Source organism: Nicotiana tabacum, chromosome 4 (assembly GCF_000715075.1).
Source record: "Nicotiana tabacum cultivar K326 chromosome 4, ASM71507v2, whole genome shotgun sequence".
In the NCBI taxonomy this organism is placed as follows: Eukaryota; Viridiplantae; Streptophyta; class Magnoliopsida; order Solanales; family Solanaceae; genus Nicotiana; species Nicotiana tabacum.
In genome coordinates this window covers 69439369-69463221 of record NC_134083.1, presented here as the reverse complement: position 1 = coordinate 69463221, position 23853 = coordinate 69439369, and the positions used below count along the sequence as shown (strand labels likewise).

General features: G+C 36.7%; 2 protein-coding genes across 2 annotated transcripts; one reads left to right on the top strand and one right to left on the bottom strand.

Annotated features, from left to right (window-relative positions):
- Window positions 1–9413: 9413 nt before the first annotated feature.
- Window positions 9414–14902, top strand: LOC107791510 (post-GPI attachment to proteins factor 3-like). The gene is given in 5 exon segments (NM_001325520.1): window positions 9414–9549; window positions 11308–11569; window positions 11662–11858; window positions 13615–13802; window positions 14560–14902. Coding segments are annotated over 5 exon segments (1029 nt in total). The 5' UTR covers window positions 9414–9454; the 3' UTR covers window positions 14847–14902.
- Window positions 14903–16017: 1115 nt separating this feature from the next.
- On the bottom strand, window positions 16018–17019 carry LOC107791506 (dehydration-responsive element-binding protein 1E). Its single transcript, XM_016613591.2, has one exon. It carries the CDS (start codon window positions 16903–16905, stop codon window positions 16252–16254), a length of 654 nt encoding a protein of 217 aa, XP_016469077.1. The 5' UTR covers window positions 16906–17019; the 3' UTR covers window positions 16018–16251.
- Between the last annotated feature and the right edge of the window lie 6834 nt (window positions 17020–23853).

Below are 23853 nucleotides of genomic sequence, written 5' to 3'. Positions count from 1 at the left end.
GTGCACTTAGATCAATGCTCTTTTTGAACCTCTACTTTTGATTCCTCCTTAGTATCTGCATTTTTTTCTCCTTTCATATTTTATGGCTGACGATGTTTAAGATGTGTGTGAGGCTGGAGCTTTAAAAAGTTTGAACGTTTTGGGTAGAAGATGCATTTTTAATTGAAGTTTAGACTGGACTACGTGGCTTTTGCGAGCAAAACATGAATTCAGTCTAGAGTGAGTGAATGCATACATGGACACTGACGGACTAGGTTCTTCTGCTTGTTCCTTCCCAACCTGCAATGACTCTCCATCTTTGACAATAAGGATAGCATCATTAGACCATTGTGAGAACTGTTATATCTTGGTCTGCATGCATACTTTTTACAGTATAAGACTAGAAAAGATATTAAGCTATTTTAGCATACATCAAATACAGATCATACTAGCCAATCGTTTTAGGGAAGACTCAAGCAAGCACATATGTGATTTATCAAACCAAGTTCCAGTATATTTTTTTCAAATGAACCATGTTCAGTGCTTTGGTGAATATGTCAAAAATTTATTCCCCCTGATTAATTTAAATCATGCCCATCTCCAGATGAGCCTACTTCAAGACCAATTTCCTTGACTCATTTCTCAATATGTGTGCTTATAATTTTTTCTTTTCACTTGAAACTTGACTTCAAATAATATTCATTTTAAAGTCATCATCCAGCACATTCTTCTCAACTAAAGCATCAGACTCATCAAAAATCACATAAGTACTTTCAAGCTTACCATCCACACCCAAATACACATAATCTATAGAGTGAGAGAGTGACTTACCTATCTTATCTTTATTAATAATTTAGCCTTTCTTACTAAATGACACACTCCCTCTTTTGAAGGCTGTCCGAGAGAGAACATTTGGTTTATCTTCAGTTATGTGCCTTGAGCAAACAATATACAAATCCAAGTAGCATAATTGGTTGCTCCCTCTCACTTTAGCCTGCAAAACTAAATTAGAGGTTAGATTTAGGAACCCATACTAGCTTGGGTCCTTTCTTTAAAAAAAAAAGGATGAATAAAGTACCTCTTAGTCCAACTAGGTAAAATATATTTTTTATTTTTTATTTTTGCCTTAAATAAAGTTGTACAACTATCCTTAAAGTGATCAGTTTTACCACAATGTGTGCACAACTTATTTTTATGCACTTTTACATACTTAGGATCCAACGTAGACAAAGATTTCGTATATTCAATTCCAGTCTTATTCCTGTTATGATTTTCTTTCGGCCAATTTAGCGCATCCGAGAATTTGTTCCACTTAGTGATTCTGGTAAGTTCATAATTAGCTTTGTTCAGATTCTCTTCAAGTAATCTATTTTTTTCAGTTTCAAGGTACCATTTTTCTTTTGTCCTTTTCAATTCCCTTTTAAGAGCAATCTGAATCTCACTAATTAATCCCTTACCTTTATTTAGTACTTCCTTTGATTTCAGATTTTCAAGTTTGAGTGCTGCATTTTCAGTTTTAAGAACGTGAATCTGTTCCTTAAGATCTTTTATTTGGTTTTCAAGTTCAACATTATTATGTTCAAGACTGAAGTAGTCTAGTTTAACACTTGAAAAATTATTAACCAATTAATTATTATCAGCACTCAACCTATCAATTTCGTTCATCAAAGAGAGCACTACAGGCATCAATTCTTTCTTAGATAGTGCATGAATATTTTCTTTGAGACCGGAAGGGTTTACCTCAATAGATTTATTCTCAGATTTTGAGTCACTCATAGCCATCATAGGAAGAAATCCATCTTCATCACCTTCGCTTTATGATTCTTCGTCGGAACTATCATGAAAGGCTGCTAGCATGACTCTTCTCAAGTTGTTATAAAATGACCTCTTTGGGGAACTGAAGTGCTCAAGGACCAGGTCCTTTGACTGTTCCTTCTCCGTTTCTGCTCTTTCATTTCTGAAAAACTCCTTTAGCTTGCACGTTAGTATATCAAGTTCTTACTCATCAAAGTCAGATTCATCACTCATATCTGCTGTTAAGGCTGGACTTTATTTTATTTTTTGGCTCATCCTTGCTTTGATTATTCTTACGAAGCTCATAAATCAGCATGTTTCCAATTAGGTCATCCATTGTCAATTTATTTAACTCCTTCGTTTCTTGGATGTATGTAACCTTATTCTCCCATGATAATGGCATTATCCTCAAGATTTTTCTGACAAGTTCTTCAGAAGAAAATACTTTTCCAAGAGATTGGAGTTCATTAGTAATAAAAATATATCGAGCATGCATCTCCTTTATTGTCTTCCTATCATCCATAGAAAATAATTCATATTATCTCATAAGGAGTTCAATTCTAGCCCTTTTTACCTGGTTAGTACCTTCATGAGCAATTTGCAAGGCATCCTAATTTATTTTTGCAAATCCTGTTATATTCATCTGGACCAGTTCACAAGTTAGTATCTTGATAGACTTAGCGTTCTTCTCCAATATCTTGTAATCTTTAGCAGTGAATTCCCCCTTAATCTTAGACGTCTTTTGTCCATCCCTAATTTTATTGGTAGGAATTAGAGGTCCATCAGTAACTATTTCCTGCAATTCATAGTCTTCAGTTTGCAAGAAATTTTCCATGTGATTTTTCCACCAACTATAGTGTTGGCCATTAAACAGTGGTGGACGAGTGGTAGATTGTCTCACATTCATTCTAGGTGGTGCACTTATATTTAGGATCTCTTCAGGTGTTAGCCTTTGTTGCTGAGAACTTGCTCTGATACTAATTGTTGAGTTGGTGCACCCTTAGACACCTGTATAAGAACTTGGTTCTTATATCTACTCCTTCGTTAAACAACTGAAATAGTAAAGTGTGAAATTAAATACATATGAGATTTTTTACGTGGAAAACCTTTTTGTTCAAAGGAGTAAAAATCACGACACGCCTCTGGGATTTCTCACAATACTAAAACAATGAGCAGTCTCAGGTTAAAAAATTCTTATAACCACATGATTTTCCTTATTTGTTTCCTACTCTAATTCTAATTTTTTTTTTCAGCAAGAAACCTGTTTAATTTTCACTAATTTCGTGCAAAATATATCCCTTAAAGATCTCCCTCCTAACCCTAGAGAATAAAGGAAGTATAGAAAAAATTAGATTCTTTTCCTAAAATAAACCCACTTTTAACTCTATTTTCTTACAAACTTGGTCTCCACGTTAACAATAAAAATTTACCAAGATTCTCTATTATCTAGGTGGCTAGTAGGTCATAAAACACGAAATAAGATAATATCTATCTCAAAAATGAATCATACTCCCGCTAGGATTAAGTGCCAACACTCTGCAAGACCAACCCAGCAGGGCCAGGTCTTTCGACCAACCCAGCAGGGTCAGGTCTTTCGACCAACCTAATATATCTGCCATGTTTGTTAATCATCAAAACCAAAATTCACCAATTTCCAACAATTTTTTCCTTTTTGATGATGACAAACAAGAGTCCTTTCCAGCAATATCGGACTGCAGTACTTTTGTGTAAAAGTTACTGTCTTGTAAGAACCTTCAGCAGCTACTTTGAGAACCTGGTTCTCATCACACGTTCACTGGATACAATTGTTAATTATCAAAACTCAATTCTTAACATTTAATTACTACGTCATGGTGAGAATACTTCATTATTTTAATATAGTTTTACTATCGTTAATTCTTATGGCACTATTAAGGCAAAATGTGAATATTTGATTTGGATATTTATTTTTGTAACAAGAAGAAGAACCTCAATTTATAGGCGGAAAAAAAGATCTGAAATATCTGAACTGATTAACCCAACTCGAACTTAAAAAAATTGATCCAATATAAGCTTATTTGGATTGGATTTGAATTCTAATTTCTTCGGTCTAAAAATCAATAACTCAAATAGAAAATTTCATATTTAATCTGAATTGTCCGACGCCTACCTATTGCAGTGACAAACTCTTATGAAGGAGTTGAAAGGATAAAGCCATGAATTAATACGCCTTTATCATTTATACTGACTTTCCATTTACCTGTTGATTGTAGTATAAATTTATGCATCAACCATTAGAAAATAAATTTACTTTTTGGTATAAGAATAATGTGGAGATAGAGTTCAAACGAAGGTGAAATAATCGTCAATATGATATGATTCATATTTCTATGACGCTCATTTTTAGAGGCTAATTATTCACTTAGATATATTATCGTTAGTCTCACGACCATTTTATGCAACTTACTTTTCATATTGTTATTTATCTCATATCATGTAACACTAGTAAGACCTCTTAGTATCAATCATCATTTTTTAATTTTATGTGTTAGCATCTTTTTCTTATTATGGTATTTTATTTGAGTTGTCTCTGTATATTAATTTGGTTTCATGATAATCTTACTTCATATTCATCCGTTTTATATATGCTAAACTAGCAAACTTTACTTGTCTGTTAAACTAAAAATGTATTTTTATTTTTACTTGTCCATATTAATAAATTTAGAGAAAAACAAAATGAAATTCATTTTTTTTTAATAACGGTGGTGCTCGGGTTAGCTTGCGTATACCTTGATTAATTTCACAGGATATCTGTCATCTCTTACCAGCAACAGATACCATGTAACTCTACCCGCTAAGGTTTGGACATATGGCAAGAAATTGCCTAGTGTATTTTTGCCTCCACTGAGATTTGAACCTGAGATCTCATAGTTTTCACCCACTTCATTGACCAAAATAAAATTTCTCTTTTATTCTTATCATTAACTACTCATTCCTCAAATTATTTTTCAAAACTTTTTAAAATGATATTATTATTATAGATATTATAGTAAAATATGTACTTTATTTATTACTACTCTCTTAGGGTAGTGCAAAGTTCATTGTACATAAATACGTTAGTTTGGAAAAGCGCGGGCTCTTCCGAGTGCTTCTCTGCCTCTTCAACATATTACTCTATACTTTCAAATATTTTAAGTTTATATGCATTATAGCAACAGAGTCTATACGTTAGTTACAGTGGAGTATTACATTACATAGTTCCAGATTGAAGTCTCAATGAATTCTTAAACTTATTTTATCAACAATCTTTTTAGCTTTTCAATTAGTTGCCAAGCCCTTTCGTTAATAAAGTTTCTCCTTTGAAGTGTTTAAATTCTTGATGTACACAATCAAATTATTTATAAGATAATTACAAATAAATATTTTGATAAAATATTACGTAATTAATAATCTTAGAAAAATAAAATTTCACATGCTATCACATGTTATAATTTGATTTGGCTTGCTACTTCACTCGCAAGTTTATACGGACTGTTTAAGGGGGTGAGAGTGGAATATATATAGCCAGAGACGGATCTAGGAATTGAAGGTGGCGGGTACCACAATTTCCTCTAACGTACACATTGTAATAACTAATATAAAGTTTGTTCTGAACGTTTCTTCGGTTCATTTTTTTTTTTAGTTTATTCGGGTAATTTAATAGGTATTTTTTTATTTGCAAATATGAAAATTACATCTCTTTCCCAGATCCTACTTGTGGGGATTTCACTGAGTATGTTGTTGTTTCTATATGAAAATTACATCTCAAACATCGAGAAGCAAATGTAATTAGCATTTTAAAGAAGGAATTGCGCCTTTATTATTAACAATACAAGTAAAGTCAATATTTTCACTAGGGAACTACATTTTTTTTGCATGCTAAAAATAAATTTGCACAAGTAAAATAACATTGAGAATTTCACCAATCAGAATAAGAAAAAAAAATCAATAGATAAATTATACCCCATAAGTAAATGCAGAATTAGATAAACTACAAGATCCCAAATATTAAAATTATAAATCTCATATTTTTCTAGGCAATGCTTGCGAAATATTCATCATAGTTTAATAGTAAATAGATTTAAATTGTACTTAAGAATCATACAACAACAACAACAACACAGTATAATCCCACTAATGTGGTCTGGGGAGGGTAGTGTGTACGCAGACCTTACCCCTACCGTGAGGTCGAGAGGCTGTTTCCAATAGACTCCCGGCATCCTTCCCTCCAAGAACTCCCCACCTTGCTCTTGGGGTGAATCGAACTCACAACCTCTTGGTTGGAAGTGGAGGTTGCTTATCATCAGAGCAACCCCTCTTAAGAATCATAGAATAACACAAATTTTCATGTTAATGTAACGACCCGACCAGTCGTTTTAAAAGTTGTAGCCCCGTTCCCCTATTTACTGCTCATTCTGTACTTTAAAACTGTTATGTAACTTGTCGGGGTAGTTGGTTCGGGTCCGAAAAGATTTTAGAATGAATTGGAACACTTAGTTCCAAAAGTTTAAAACTTAAGTTGAAAAGGTTGGCTCGATGTCGACCTATGTGCAAACGACCCCGAAATAGAATTTTTATGATTCCAACAGTTTCGTATGGTAATTTTGGATTTAGAAGCGTGTTCAGAATTTTATTTGGAAGTCCGTAGTTAAATTAGGTTTGAAATTGCTAAAATAGTAATTTAAGTTTGGAAGTTTGATCGGGGAGTTGACTTTTTGATATCGGGGTCAAAATCCAATTTTGAAAATTTTTATAGTTTCGTTACGTTATTTATGACTTGTGTGCAAAATTTGAGGTCAATCGAACTTGATTTGATAGGTTCCGGCATCGAATGTAGAAGTTAGAAATTCTTAAGTTTCATTAAGCTTGAATTGGGGTGTGAATTGTGATTTTAGCGTTGTTGGATGTGATTTGAATACTCGACTAAGTTCGTATGATGTATTAGGACTTGTTGGTATATTTGGTTGAGGTCCCGAGGGGTTCGGGCGTATTTCAGATGATATTCAGATTATTTTTCTTTATTTTGGCACTGCTGGTAGGTACTGTTTGCTGGTGTTTCAAACCTTCTTCGCGATCGCGAAGATTGGTACGCGATCGCGTAGGCTTAGTTGAGGCAGTGTTGATTTTGTTCTTCGCGATCGCGTGAGGTCAATAGCGATCGCATAGGTTGGGCCAGTCTATGCATCGCGATCGCGTGACATTGTTTGCGATCGCGTAGGGGAAACTTGAGAGGAAGCTGGGCCATGCGTTTGCTCTATGCGATCGCGTGAAGAGGGATGCGATCGCGTAGAGTTGGAATCTTGTGCATCGCGATCGCGTGGCATTATTTGCGATTGCGTAGGGTTAAACTTGAGCAGTGGAAAACTGTGCTTCGCTATCGCGTGTGATTGTTCGCGATTGCATTTCTTTTATTTTGTGCATTATTTGAAAAATTGTTCACGATCGCGTGGCATTATTTGAGATCGCGTGGCATTGTTTGCTTTCTTTTATTTTGTGCATTATTTGAAGGTTGAATTTCCTTAAATTAACTGTTATTAAAAAAATAAATATTTTACATTTAATAATTGAATGTTAATTCAAGATGTTAAATTTGTGAAAATATTATTTCTGTTGAATATTTTATGAAGATTTTTGTATTCATTGTGATTGAGCTGTGAGCTCCGTATTATGGAAATAATGGATATTATTTTGCTGAATATTTGTGAAGATTTTTATATTTACTGTGATTGAGTCGTGAGCTCCTTATTGTGGAAAAATATTCTGATTTTGATTTATTTTGGCAAGTTAAAATATTTGGGCACTTGAGGTGCAAATTGTGATATTGATACACATGCGGTGGTATAAGGTGTGAGTGTTAAAACGCATGCAGTGAGATAAGGGTGGCTTGATACGCGTGGCTAGTAGGGGAACTACTAGAAGTCATGCGGTGTGATAAGGGTGGCTAAAACGCGGGATGCTATTTCGGGAAAAATATTTTCTTTAAAAATTAAATGTGAAGGCTCCCGCGGTGATATAAGGAAATGAGATATTGTGAATTTATTTATGATTTGGGACTACGAGGCGGTACCTCGTGAGTGCCCTTGTTGATATTTATTTATGGCCGTAGTTGTCTTTGATTATTGTTGTGATTTTTTTAAAAGTTGAAAAATTATATTTTGTTTCCGCGAGATATTATTTACCCTTATTCTGTGTAGTTAAATGGTGGCATACTATTTACTTGATTCATTTCCATTGTCATTTTATTTTTATTATATTGTTATACATTTCACCATGTCTTTTATTAATCCAGTAAGGCCTGACCTGACCTCGTCATTACTCTACCGAGGTTAGGCTTGGCACTTACTAGGTACCGCTGTGGTGTACTCATACTACGCTTCTGCATATCTTTTTGTGCAGATCCAGGTACATTTATCCGACCAGACATTAGTGAATTAGCCGTACGAGGAGATTTCGAGGTATATCTACCAGCGTCCGCAGACTCCAGAGTCCCCTTCTATCCTTATTATCTTGTTTCCTTATTTTCTTTAGACGTTGATGTATAAAGGCATTAAAGATAAATTCTTAGAAACTTGTGATTTATTCTTACCGGGTTTTGGGAGTTGTAATTAGGTGAATTGCAGGTTTATTTAGTTCAGGTTTCTATTGTTATTCCGCATTGATAGGCTTACCTAGTCTTAGAGACTAGGTGCCATCACGACATACTATGGAGGAAAATTTGGGGTCGTGACAGTTATAATAAAAAAAAATTATAAAAATTAAATTTGATCTCAATCCAAAATTTCGATCAAGACCCAAGTTTTTTTATTTTGAAAGAATAAAAACTAAAAATTTTGAGATTAAGAGAAATGCTTATTTTATAGAATTTTTAAATTTTGGAGGCTCTTTTTTGAGTATTCTTGCTAAAGATCACAGATAAAATAATAGAAAAGAGGGAAAAAATATAAAAAATAATAGAAGATAAATAGAAAATTAGAAGGTAGCCAAAAAGAAAAATGACGGGGATAAAGAAAATAAAAAGCACAACGAAAGAAAGTCACACAATATTCAAGATAAATTTAAACTTAAATTTTACACACTAAAAAAGCTTTCAAAAATATATCAACGATGACACTTTTGTCTAGTTTGTGATTGGGGTGATAAGATCAAATATTTAACTTAATTTAAATTTTTTTTACATAAATATATAATAATTTGACCAACGTATTGGGTTCCATACCACCCACCCTGAGGGTGGATCCGCCGGCTGAAATCACCATATCCAGTGCCATCATCAAGATATTACGAAAAGGTAAGGAAGGGGTTCAGTAGAATTAGTTAAAAGATGAAGGGTAAAAACGTAAAGTATTGGAGATGTTCCACGTGTCTTATCGTGAAACGCCATCTCGGGGTGCTCCACTCACGAGATTCCTCAACGCACCGGTCGCTCACCCCACTCATCTTCCCAAAAGCCCTGCAATAAATTGACGTTGTTCATCGTTTCCGCATGTTTACAGTCAAATCAAATCAATTCATCGGTTCATCATTGTGTCAATCTCTTTTAAAGACAGTGCGGTATTGATGGAAGTTAATCAGTCAACTCAGTACGCAAAGTTTCACTTTCATCCGTAGAAATTCTTCGTGACTTTGAATTTTAGTTCCCGTTCCCTTCTCTATCGCGAATCTGATGGCACAGTGTCGTTTGCTTCTGTTCCTTGCTGTGTTTTTCTCCATTTTCGGACTCCTTCATGCCAGTGCCGGCGATGCCGATCCGGTTTACAGGTAACCTCAGCTTTACTCATATTTACTATTTTGACCTGCTCTTATTAATATAAGTATGCAATTTCTATATCCGGTTCATTTTCACTTCTAGTTAATTCGTGGTAAATAATTCAATTTATAAGCGTTTTTTCCCCTGAGATTTAATGGTTGATATTGCTTGATTTACAGCTAGAATAAACGGAAGCAATTGAATGCTAGTATTTGTCTCGTTTTTTTGTATATTTTCTGATATTTCTGTTCAATTTGATTTCTGGAAAGTGGAATCAACTGATGAGCCTTTGTCAAGTAGATTTGAAGGTCATAATTTACTTGATTTAGTGTGAGCTTGGACATAGAAAATGCAAGATGAAGAGACATCTTCTGTTGTCTATTGAGGTTAAAAGCTAGTAGTAATTTGTAAGAGGAGGAGAAATTTAGCTCTATCCAGTGGCATGAAGCTACCTGTTCTTGGTCGTACCGTGCAAGTTTCATATTCCTCCTTCAAATGAATGGACTTAGATTTCTTTCGATCTGCTTAAGTGTTGACGAATGGAGTTACCTGATACCTTTAATGATGGTGTTCACTTTACCTTTGCTAATTTAATTTTTTTATAAAGTAAATTAGACAACCAAGCATCTGAGAATTTGCACAAAAACAAATTCTCTTTTTAGTCAGTTCAACTTTTGTGAAGATCCGTATTTCGTTTTTCTCATATATTTGGGTTGATTAATAAATTTAGAGAGTCCTGCAATTGCATTTTATCACAGTTATTATTGATGGATGTATTTATATAATGGAATTGCAAGGAAAAAAATTGTAGAGAAAATTGATGTCCATGAGTTGCTTTAGGCTGCCTGTATTTATTAATTACAGGAGGCATTATTATGTCCTCCGGGACTATGGTTGGTGATCTTCACTCCCTATGAAAGCTCCACTGAGGATACCTAGTTAATGGCCCTTCAATTGCCCATCCCTCATCCCCACATGAAAAAGAGGCATTATCTGGTATCGGGAATTGTCCACAAGTCTAGAGTAAACTTGAAGTAGATATTGCATTCCAAATTCTTTAAAATTTTTGTTGGATTGAAGACAACTTTAATATGATAACGTTCAATGGTCAGATGCCTGTGTAATCCTGACAACTGCGGCTTCTTGCTTCTGTACTGAAACCTAACTTGATGCAAATCATTGCTCTCTCTATTTCTTAGTTCTTTGGTTCAATGTAAGTTTACCAATTGTGACATACTTCCATTAGCCCAATAAACCAGGCTACTGTGGGTTATGCTGTTAAGTGGGGCCAAATTAAAGTGAAGGAAGCCCTAGATGCTGCAAAGCTCATTTATGATCCAAAATCAGTGAAGAACCGAAACTCCACATATGCTTTGACAGACAAGTGAGGTCGGATCTGGTAGACTCTTTTTGGATGTGGAACACAATAAAGGACTATTGAGGACTATATATACTCTCGAGCCATATATACATGTAACCAATATTTTCTCTAATTTCTGAATCTTATTGTTCCTTAAACTTTCCAACAGGGAATACATGAAAGTAATGCATGTGTAATACTCTTTTAGAAACCTTAATCCTCTAGCCTGCTTTTCCATGGCCAAGTCTACCTTCTGGGGTCTTAGGCGACACCTGGGTTTCACTAATTTGCATGGCTTTACGGGCTGAATCCCGGGAGAAATTCGAATATCTATGGTTAATCTGCAATAAGTTTTTTGATGTTATGTTCACTTCATGCCCTTTTATATTTGAAATTGCTGGTTTTACAGAGCTTGTGTTGATCAGTGTGAGAAGACTGGATGCGTGGGGAACAAATGCTCTCAACACTGTAATTTTACTTCTGGTGGGAGTCCCATTGATGGTCCATGGTATCTGCAGGAACCACTTTATCTGAGATGGAAACAATGGGACTGCCTTAGTGATTGTCGTTACCACTGCATGCTTTCCAGAGAAGAAGAGCGGAAGAAACTTGGTCTTAAGCCTGTCAAATATCATGGAAAATGGCCTTTTCAGCGTGTCAATGGAATCCAGGTTCTTCACACTACTAAGCATTTCCTCCTTCTTAAGCAGGCTAATTTAAGCTTTATTATGGTTAGTATCCTAAACAAAGTCTTTCATTCCAGGAACCTGTTTCTGTAGCTCTTTCGGCTCTTAACCTTGCTGTACAATTCCATGGATGGGTATCCTTTTTCATTTTGGTGAATTACAAGCTGCCCTTTAGGCCAAACAAAAAGCCATATTATGAGTATACTGGCCTGTGGCATATTTATGCTATATTTTCACTGAACTCCTGGTTTTGGAGTGCTGTTTTCCATAGTAGGTGAGAGATTGTTCTCTTTTTTATAGTTCTCTCTTTCTTTCAAGTAGCTTGAAACTGTCTTCTGAATATATATAGTTTTTCCTTCTTGGTTGTTGGCTTCTCATCAATATATGATTCAAGCTTTTTCTGGCATGGTCATGGATAATTCATAATTGTGCTAACATTTTGGATTTGTCATATATGTCCTGGGAAGCATATATATACAGAACTTTCAGATGCAAGACAACATAACCTTCTATATGAGATTGTCAATTTCTCAATTTTCTGGGCGTTTGTGCCACAGAGATCATATGAGCACCACGGCTGCAAATTATTATGTTGGTGTCTGAGGAGTGAGGAGGACAATTTATGTTTCTCTAGCTTCTCCTTATGAGTGGAATTGTTAAGGGCATAGTGGACAACACTGTTTGGTGTATCTAAACTAGTTATTTGCGAATCTCTAACTGTTTGATTCTGGGTGTTGTTTGAGGCCACTACTTCTTCAGTAATTGTGCTGAAAATTAGATTAGCTTCTAATTACGGTAAACCATATTGGATTATTATAAAACTATTTCTTCTGGGGCAGCACCTGTGCAAATATATATATGTTTGGTTTTATAATGTTCTAGCTTGTTAAAATGTTAATCATTGATGTTATAATGTCAGAATTGGAACATTGGAAATGGTAAAGTTAGATATTCTTTCACATTAGACAAATATAATATGTGTATTATGTTTGACACCTATCAATAATTGCTCTTGTATCCATCTAATTATTAATAGCCTGTTTGACCAAGCTTTCAAAAAGTGTTTTAAGTGTATTTTTCTCAAAAGTGCTTTTGAGGAGAAGCTACTTTTTTTGCTTCTCAAAAATCGCTTATGCTTCTACTCAAAAACACTTTTTTTTCCTTCTAAAAGCTTGGCCAAACACCTTAACTTTAGAAAAAAGCACTTTTGGCCAAAAAGAAACTTGGCCAAAGAGGCTATAAGTCACAGATATATCACCGCTTACTTCCACGCAGTACCGAAGTTTCTACGATCTTACTGAGATTTAAGTAATTTGTGCTTATTACATGACAGCCTCATGCCACCTGCTGACCGAAGCAAAATTTTTTGTTCTTTTTTAAAGTTCTTTTATTCTGATATTTGTTCTAGCAACGTCACTTCTAAAATTCTGGTTACTGTTTCAGCGGCACCACACTTCTTCTTCGGTGACCGTTGCAGCGGCACTGCATCTATTTCAGGTGACTGTCTTGGCAGCATCACCCCTCTTTCTAATGAACATTGCAATGACACCTGTTCTTTCTGGCTAGTATTTTGGCAGTTAATCCAGTAACGGTCCCTACGACCTGAACTTTCCTATAAGATCCCAGCGGTTATGCTTTTCCAGTGATTTTCATACAGGATCTCCGTGGCACCATATTAGTGACTCTTTTTTTCTGAGTCATTCCGATTCTATTCAAGTGACTTTTGGTGACTTTTTACGATTCCAAGGTTTGTTTGCTCTTATGTGTTGTCAAAATAAGTAATTTGGTTTTTCCAATTAAATTTAAGGGGTCCATGAGAATGTCAGTGTTAAGATATTAGAAGTTTAAGTTCTTAAGTTAGTTACTACCCATATGTATTCTGTTAAACACTTGTAAATAGGTGTACATATATTCATCAAATTATCTAGTCAGGCACATTTTTTCTCTTCTTTTATTTTATCAAATAGCTTACGGTTTCTCATTTGCGAATTTCCATGTTCTGTCTTCTGATGTTTTGTAACTCTCTTTAGAGACGTAGACTTGACTGAGAAGCTAGACTATTCGTCTGCCGTTGCATTGTTGGGGTTTTCTCTGATCCTGGCTGTATTGCGAGTCTTCAATGTGAGAGACGAGGCAGCAAGGGTAATGGCTTCTGCTCCCATTCTCGCATTTGTGACAACCCACATCTTGTATCTGAACTGTTACCAGCTTGACTATGGTATGTCACTTTCATCACCACTTCTATAGAATAATGTATGATCGTGATAAAGTGTGCCTTGCACAATCTCCTGCTAACTGAAAATGAAACAGCAAATTTTTGGATGATTTTGCAGTATAAACAAATTTAGTTTGTAACATCAACACTTTTAGTTTCCTATTTGTCCTCTATTTCATCTTTCTCTCTTTTGATCTTTAACTGTGTTTAGTTTCTCAATGATCAGTAGCATCACATATTCGAACCATGTTGTCTCTATTTTCTGTTCATATTATTATGGGAATTAATATCCTAATAACAAAAATATTAACTACTCCATATGTAACACTAAACTTAATAAATGAACTAATTATCATAAACTTGTTACGTTCTGTGACCTTAAATCTGTCTAGGTATGAGTTTATGTGCTGTACCTTTAGAATTAAAAGACTTTAGGTCCTTATAATTTAAGATGCCCGTGCAATTGTTTTTGACAATAGAAAGTTTGACGGGAAATAAGTAACACGACAAAAATAAAATAATGATGAGAAAATGCAGAGACTATTGAAGCAATTTGTGTATCAACTGAAGAGAAGAAGATATATCAGATGCTATTATTAAGTTGGGGCGTAATATCTTGACTTTCCAATTTTAGTTGCAAATACTTGCCTTGTGTCAGTATGAAATAATAATGATGCATGATTGTAGTGGCTCTTTAGATTTCATGAATGTATGAAGCATCGCAAAGTAGGAAAACTGATGTTGCTTGATCACATTGCAGGGTGGAACATGAAAGTCTGTATGTCTATGGGCATGCTGCAGCTTATCTTATGGGCTGTCTGGGCAGGGGTTACTCGCCATCCGTCACGCTGGAAACTATGGGTTGTGGTGATTGGTGGAGGTCTCGCTACACTCCTTGAGTTATATGACTTTCCTCCCTATAGGGGATTTGTGGATGCCCATGCTCTATGGCATGCCACCACCATCCCTCTGACCTGCTTGTGGTGGAGCTTTGTGCGGGATGACAGTGAATTCAGGACAACAACTCTCATCAAGAAAGCAAAGTAGATTGAACAATCATGTGCTTCTAACTGCTAATTATGTATGAAATTATTTGCTTGTAAGGTCTTTGTTAGTTGTCAGCAGGCTGTCTTTTTTTTTCTCGCTGTGTGCATTTCTAGGAGATGCCTACCCATGCGAGTTTCTCTATTTCCAACTTCAGTAGGTCTAGGGTTGGATTCACTGTTTGATTTTCAAATTCTTCTCCAGTAGCTTGTAATAGCATTTGAAAATCTGTTGTTGCTTTTTGTGCTTATGTGGCGTGAACTTTACTTGAGCTAGGGCACAAGATCAAGTCATTTAAAGCTCCTTGAGGTGAATAATTTATGAAGTGTGTTTCCATATGCTTCATGGTGTTCTGAGAATCATGTTTAGTATTCTTACACTTATTGCAGCCTGAGGCTGATTTGTTTTCGTGAAATTTTATCATTTGATAGTAAATTTCCAAATATATTATTGTGAATATGCTATTATTTGCTGTACATTAATATCAAACCATTTCAAATCCTCCTAAGTACGGTGTCATTTCATGCCATGCTATTAGGATTTAGTAGGGCTCTTTGGCAGAGGCGGAGTCAAGATTTGAACGCTATGGGTTTGGGATTGTAATCCTTTCAAGTTATTAGGTTTTAAATTAATAAGTTTTATATATCCAATAAATTTCTTAAAATAAATACATAATTTGAACAAAAGCTACTGGATTCGGCCGAACGTGCATCCCCTCCGCCTCTACTCTTTGGTTGTCGTCCATGTATATTTTAGTCTCGTACGTACTATGAAGGTCCCATCAACGACAATATTCTGTGGTTGTAAAACCAACGGCCACAGATGACGTTAGGAGACGCTTTGTACTTAAATGAAATTCTAGTTAATTACAAGGAGGAGAATGGCTTTCAGTAGTTCACGCTAGCTGTAAGTTAGTTTAAATTCAGCAGCTCGCATAATTTTCGCTTAGGATCGGGTTAAAATTTTAAATTTAGATACTAAAGCTACAAAGAAAAAGTACTCAGAAGTAACTTTTTATAAATATCAAAAGTGGCAAAATAATACATTTTTTAAATATTAGTCAAAGTTTATTAATAATAATATTGGAAGGCAAAAAATATTGAATACTCCAAAACAGATGAAATAGGTCCTAGATTAATTACTTGGCCACTTATTTCATTCAAATACAATGGCATGAAAATAACAAAGCTTTTTGTTTCTCACTTGCCTAACCAAATATTTACAACGCTATTGTAAATTCGTACCTTCCAAATATTTGAGTACGAAACTACCAGTATATATCTCCTAACTAAATCCTAATTTAAGTAACCTCGAGCATTCTAATTGCATATTGACTATATATACTTATAGGGAAGATGATATAGATATATATAGATTGTTCGAAAGAGGCAATATAACCAGAAGTTTTTTAAATAGTATAACTCCATAGATGCATGTCAGCAGCTTCCACATAATCTCCAACATCTACGAAGTGAGGTGGAGGCAGCATTAATCCTTCCGCCATACTCGCTAGCAATCCCGGCATGCAAAACAGAGCTTCCTCATCCATAAAAAACTTATCATTTTCTAGCGTTTCAGGAGTAGTGCCAGCACATGATTCACCTGAAATTGCTTCTGACTCAGATGGCCGGAAAGCCTCGGCTGCCTCCGCCGCCGCTCTCTGAATATCCTTAGCGTCGGTAGAAGCTGGGATAGGCAACTTCCAAACTGAGTCTGCAAAGTTCAAGCAAGCAGAACGACCCCTCAATGCAATAGCTGCCACGTCATGAGCTCTGGCCGCCATTTCTGCAATGGGGTAAGTTCCAAGCCATATTCTTGATTTCTTATTTGGTAGTCTCATTTCACAAACCCATTTGTCTGAGTTCCTCTTCCTCACTCCCCTGTATACTGGGTGTCGAGTTTCGTGAAACTTCTTCCTCCCTGCTCGCTTCTTGGGGTTATTTGAAGCTAACAAAACTTCCTCATCAGAAAGATTAGCTCTATTACATGGGGAGCTGCTGTTATCAGAAAGTGATGAAGATTCAGTAAGTGAGTCGGAGTAATAACTTCGAAAGATATCCATTCTTGATCACTGATATATATATATATATATATTCAGAGAGTAAAGAGTACAGTCTAGTAGTGTTGGATGTTTGGTCAGTTGGAGGTTTTTTCTTTTCTGGTATGAAAGGCGAGCGTCTATATATAGGGGAAGTAAGCTATGATAACTGAAACAATAATAAAGCTAAAAAAGGTTGATGACGCGGGCGAAAGAACACGGTATGTAATTGGAGGGGACAGGCTGGATATTTTTAGAAATATCCTAAGCCCAGCGTTTTTGGAACGAGTGGATTGGTTTGAGATAAAAGTAAATTCCAAGTCTTAAGTGTTTGCTGATGTGGCAACTTGTGAATCTTTCTACTTTCCTGCTTCTCTTCCTTCCTTCCTTTTGTGGAATATAGCTATCTAGAGTATTAGGATTATTTAGGCTGCTATTGACCAATCTTTGACATTTGAAAATCATAAGACAAAATTAATTATTTTTTTAATTATATGCACTTAAAATATATTTTCCTTTAGTATTATCAGTGAGTTGTAATTTGTGTTAGAACGTTAGTTATCATTCTTTTCAGATTAATAATTACTCCATATTTATCATAAAATCTCTAAGTAATTACTTAATAAGTGACATGATTGTGTAAATCTTATTTACATCGATTATGCATAAAACTTAAATATTTTTCTCGCAAGTTAATTTTTTTTAATTTTTTTTTTTAAAACCCTCCCAAATTAGAAGGATCAATAGTGTCAATATGAAATGCGAGCGTCATGCACAGATAACTTTACCGTTGCTTCAAGCTAGACTCCCCTCCTCTATTTGGTTATTTGACCAAAGAAAAACTAACATCTCTTAGCCCAATTCAATATTTCTTTTTTCATTTGTGTTTCCATTCCACGATAAAAGATATACAAATGAAGGTTTAATAAAGATTACATATTAATAGATGAAAAAGTACTTATCATTTTAACATATAGTTTATTTTCTAGAATGGATACTATGCATGTTGAAGTCCACTTGTCAAACACGTGCCAAATAGGAGGAGGAAGTAATCTTCGAAGTCAAGATCAAGAATGGATGCGAGCTGAAAGGTACGTACACATTCAAACTCTTCGAGAAGAAGTTAGTAGAAGGTCAAGCATAATAGTTCCTTTTGGAGTTGTATTGTAGGACTAAATGACAAATCCGTTGTATCCTAGGAGAGTCCGAATGCAATCATGTTTGAAGGATAAAATTGGAAAACTGGCCTTAAACATTTGAAGCCATCCATATTGTCTTACTCAACTACACCCACTCATTCAGTCACTTGCACTAACAGACAGTTATTGACAATTACTATCATTTGCAAGAAATGAAAGAAACGAGTGGCCACGTGCAACAGTTTCTTTCTTTCTAATGGACTAGGAAATAGAAATCTTGGATATTTAGTACTCTTTCCGTCTCAATTTACGTTAATATGTCAAAACAATCATTTTTTGATCATATACCATAATTTTGACATATTTTAAATATCAATTATTGTGGCTTATAGTATATATTTACGTAGTTTTCAAATATATTACTTATATATCAAAAAATTTAAATATTCTATATTCAAATATATAATTAAAATTTAAAAGTTTGAATCTAAATAAGCGACAAATATCACATAAATTAAGACAGAAAGAGTATTATTGTACTAGCATACAAATTTTGGTTCTTCCATGAGCAAGAAAAAAAGTTCCCAATTTCTACCCCGGAGAAGAACGAAATCAAAGTTGCTTTACTAGATCCATGGATATCTTTTTGTGAAATTTAGTGTATAGGATCTAATCTACCAAAGTAAAGAGAATTGAGGTTTTTCATTTGTCCCAAAAATTTAACCATAGGGTTTTTGGCCTAATTCCCTGTTTATCCGAAAAACGGATAACAATTAAATTTATATGCGATTTTAAGCATACGTAGTATAACTTGGTACAAATTGAGAAAATATGTAAATGAATATCGAAATTAACTGTAAAAGAAATAAATGCAAACCAAGCGGATCAGTTAGCCTTGGCTTTCGAGTTAGATTACTCTCCTACCAATGAAAAATTATGCTAATGTATAAATAGAGTAACAAGGTGTTAAGAGTTAAAATAAGGCAGTGTATTGCTTTCCTTTCCCAAAAAAGACAACAACCCCCCTCTGCAAATGATCAAAAACCCTTTATATAGTAGGAAAGTCCTATTTTGAATATAATTAAAAGTACAGAAGGAATCTCATGATAGATTAATTAATTAGCATTTCCTTGATATGCGTCGAGATTTTCGCCAAGATTCTCGCCCTAATTGCGGATATACCAGTTTTTTTTATTTTTTTGGCTCGATCTCGATCTTGGCCGATCATGATCTTGATCGGTCTCGTTTTTGCTTTGTCTCGATCTTGACCGATCTCGACCAGTCTCTATTTTGCTTGATCTTGGCCGATCATGATCATGACTGGTCTCGATTTTGCTTGGTCTCAATCTTGACCGATCTCGACCAGTCTCCATTTTTCTCGATCTTGGCCGATTATGATCTTGACCGGTCTCGATTTTGCTTGGTCTCGATCTTGACCGATCTCGACTAGTCTCTATTTTGATCGATCTCGATCTTGGCCGATCATTGGGTCATGAGTTCGGCAACCTAACTTCGCATCATAGCTTGTCATTATACGAGGTTGAACCTTGATCTATCATGTTCCAGTCTCGATTAGTCATATAAAGGGCAAGCTCGGTTTTGAACATATACAGATAGATCCCTTATTTCTCGGAAAGAAGATGACGAGAAACAATATGAATTTCTGAACTCCAACTTGATGGGTTGTGACGTCAGCGATGAGCCCGATTATGACGTATGTGATGAAATGTCCCATCGGTCCAGTTACCAAGGCATTAAATACCTGACAGTTGTTGGTCGGCCATTATCGGTTCCGAACTGTCGCCAACAACCTATGCGAACCCAATCTTTCCTCATTAAAAGTTTTCACTCAAAGCTTCTTCTCTACTCTAGCATATTCTTCAAAAAATCCATTTGCTTTATAATTTTCACACCGCATACAACCCTAATTCTCTTTTCCCTTGTTCATCAATGGCGAAAACCTCCAAAACAGTGCCGCAAAAAGAGGTCGTTTCTTCATCACGACCCGCCGGTGGTGAAGATGCGGTGGAGCCTCACCCTTAGGAATTCGTTCTGGTAGGATGCTCAATCGTCACCGACTTTAAGGTCGAAAAATCCTCCTCGGTACTGGGCCGATGTGAGCCTATCTCGAGGTACCAGTGTACAATCACCGAGAAAATCCTCGACAAAGTGAAAAAGAAATGCAACTAGGGTGAAAAACATGTGGTAGTCCCATCGCCTGAAGAATCGAGTACTACCCACGTGGAGAGGTTCTTAAGTGTTTATACTTAACCTTTCACGTTGGGTTCCTTAGACCCTGTCATCATCGCCTTTTATAAGAGATACGACGTGACCCTCGGCCAGATCCTTCCTTCTTTTTGGATAATAATGATTCTCCTCCAATTCTTCTCGAGCAAAATCGAGGGGTGTCTTTTCACCCTCGATCAGCTTATGCGCTTTTACAGTCCCCGATTCTATCGAGGAGGGCTAATCAAGCTTGCTCGCCGAGCCACCAAAGCCCTATTCTCGAGTATAGACGAGACTCATGACCGAGGTTGGATGTGCCGATTTGTTCGAATTAGATCTTTGGACATAATCCCCGCTGATGACATGCCGTTTCCTGAGAAAATGGAATATGAATCATGAGTAGTATCCCTTTTGAACGTTTAATTTTGTTGCTCTATTTTTTATTTTTTTATCTACTTTTTCTATGTTTGTTACAGTTGTGGCCCAGATGCCGGAGTCGATTCCGGAACTTAAGCAATGGGTTGAAGGCTTGGTGTTGCAGAGACCATACTCCTAGCGTGCTTGAATGAAATTATCAAAGGGTCGATGGGAGTCACCCAATCATGGTGAGTTTCTTTCTTAGAATGATTATCGTTTGATTTTCTCCCCTTTTTTCCTTTGTAGGAAGGACGTTGCGATGAGGCCCCCATATGGTGACGAAAAAGTCCCTGCTCCAAAGTAGGTCAAAGAGAAGAAGAGAAAAGGGGCTCCGAGTTCCCCGGTCTCGGAAAATAAAATACCGGCGAGAAAGTCTCGCAAGCCCAAGGGGGGCTCCAGTATTATGCCTTCAAACTTGATCCGCCGATTAAGGGATGCGCCCGAAGAAGCAGAAGAGGAAGTAGCTTGTGTGCAGGATAATGTTGTGATACAAAAATCCTCCGAATCGGCGGAGTTTGATAAGGGAGCTTTGGACATAATTCATGAACAAGGAAAATTTGAGGACATTCCGTCCCGAGCTGAGATGGTCGAAGGAGAGACCGGGGGAAAGGCTTCTCGGGCAGCAGACAATGTCTCGAGGGACGAGATAGGGATAGTCGACATTACAGGATCCCCTCAGATTTCGGATGCTATGATTCGTGAAGCTAACATCTTGGAAAGTCAATCTTACGGGGGTATTCAGGGGTCGACTGATATTCATGGCTTTTTGGATGGGCTCGAGTCTGGTGCCTCGGAGGATATTATCAGGTTTGATGGATTATCGGTACCGAAGAAAGCATCATGGTCGGGAGCTATCGGGTCTTCATCGAGCCCAAAACTGGTGGACCGATTCCCGGCCCCGAGTGTTAATCCCGATCGTAGACGGAAAATAGTGCTTTCCATCCCGGAGGATGCCCGAGTTTTCTCTCCCCCCGTGGGGATTGCTAGTTACCTTAGATCCTTGGTGACTGAAGAGGATCAAGCCGTGATGAACGTGGTAGGAGCTGCTTGCCTTTTCAATGAGGCCTAACATGCTCTGAATCGAGTAACTTCGAGGGTATCTCTAATGTTTCTTTTATACTTGGAGTTGTAGATAATTATAACATCTTCTTCCTTGTTTTGCAGGCTTCGGTGTTGCATCACGAGGCTTTTCTCTGAATCCGGGAGGAGCATGAGGCTGAGATTTGGAACCTCACTGATAATAGTGACACCTATAAGCTTCTTAATGAGAAGCTTTGGGTAGATTTGGTAACGGCTCGGGATGAGCATGCCAAGATGGCTGAGCAGGTATTTCGAGTGCTTCACAATAGTGAAGATGAATTGCAGATAACTACTAATGATCCGATTCTGCAGGCCCTACAGAGGTTCAAAGAAATCGTACGACTCCAAACGCAGGTGGATGCGATACATGCCGAGGCGGAAGAATTCAAAATGAACATGGACATTCTAGCCTCGAAAAAGGAGATCGTCCAAGCTCAACTGGAGTCGGCCGAGACCCAGCTCCAAGCTGCAAAAGAGAAAGCCTCAGTGCAGGTCGAGAAGATCAAGAGGATTCAGCATCGGTTGGATTTGACCATTTATGATAAGGCAAGCTTGGTCGATAAACTCGAAGTGGCCAGATCCGAGGTGGCCGTAGCCAGATCTGAGGTGGCCGAGGCCAACAAAAGAGACGATGCTAAAGTGGCCCAGTTTAGGGTCGATGTCAAAGTCGACCAGGCCAAGGCCAAGGGCATGGTCGAATATGCGAAATGTCAGGCTCGAAGGGAAGCCCTCGAATGGTTTCAGGCCCAGGGCTTCGAAATCATGGCTGAGATCGAAAAGGCTAGAGTAGAGGAAGCCATGGCCCGGAAGATAGCCTTCCTTGAGGAAGACTCCGAGAGTTCAAGTGAATCCAAAGAAAAAGAAGATTCCGAGGATGGAGATGCGACCTCCGATGAAGACCAAGCCTCTTAGAATTTTTTATTTTTTATTTTTTGAGGCCATTTGTTTTTGGCCGTTGTAAATTTAGGCCGATATGGCCTTTGTAAAAACTATTGTATATAAATATAAGGTTTTTCTTGCCCTTTTGGCTCTCGTATTTTTCCTTTTTTCTTTTCTGTGTATTTACAAAGGTTGAAAATGCCTTAGCATAAAATAAGGTTGTGTTCGAGGGTTCGAACAAACCTTTCCTTTATTTCATTTATGGATTTAGGCATTATCGGGGTTCGATGTTATCAAAGTTTTCCCGAAAAACATCTTAAGTCTGAGATTTTGCTGAGGGTAGCCTTTTTAGAACCGGTTGTGAAAGATTTTTTTATTTTTTTGAAGGCCTATTTCTGTTACGGATTTCGGACGTCTCCAAGTCGTGTTAAATTGGTCGTAGCCTTTTAGTTCGGTAGCTACCCATTGGGCTTGATTTCCCATTTTATCAATGCATTCCCGAGATAATAGTTCCCGAGCAGGGTGGCCGTGACTTTTAGAAATCGGGGTGTTGCCTATTAGGTTTTTTGCTCCCGAGGCCCGATGATTTGGGATATTTGAGTCGGATGGCAGTCCCCGAGTGAGGGAGAGATCATTCGTATTCCGGTTAAGTATTGCCCTTGGGCTTGTTTATATTCAGAAGTACGAAATGTTTTTAAATCATAAGATGTTTGTAAGGAACATATTTCTCTTTATTCTCGATCGAAACAGGGTTCGAGCAATTTTTGTAAGGAACATGCTTATCTTTATTCTCGATCAAAATAGGGTTCGAGCAATCTATATGGCCACGGTTTGATTTGACCGTTTGACCCTTACAATAAATCCTAGCTATAGAGATCCTCCTTTTATGAAGTAGTTTCCTTTCTAGAGTTGATATTCGCATATCCGAGGGTAGCCCCCACAATATTCGAGGTTGGTTGCAAAGGAACCTCAGATAATGTCGAATGGATCTCCGATGCCGATTCATAATCGGGTTTGATACTAAATTAGCACGATTAATCGTTGCCTCGTTAAAAACCTCGCCGAAAAAACCCATTTGGGACAAAACTGGGTCTGACAGAAAAAGAGTGCAACGTGTGCTTTCAGACTTAAAGATTTTGTGTCGTTCGCTAAAAAATCCATCGTCATTTCTTGTCGACCACCTGCATGTGTTAATCTGAAAAAAGGAATGAAAAAAGAGCGTACCTTAACA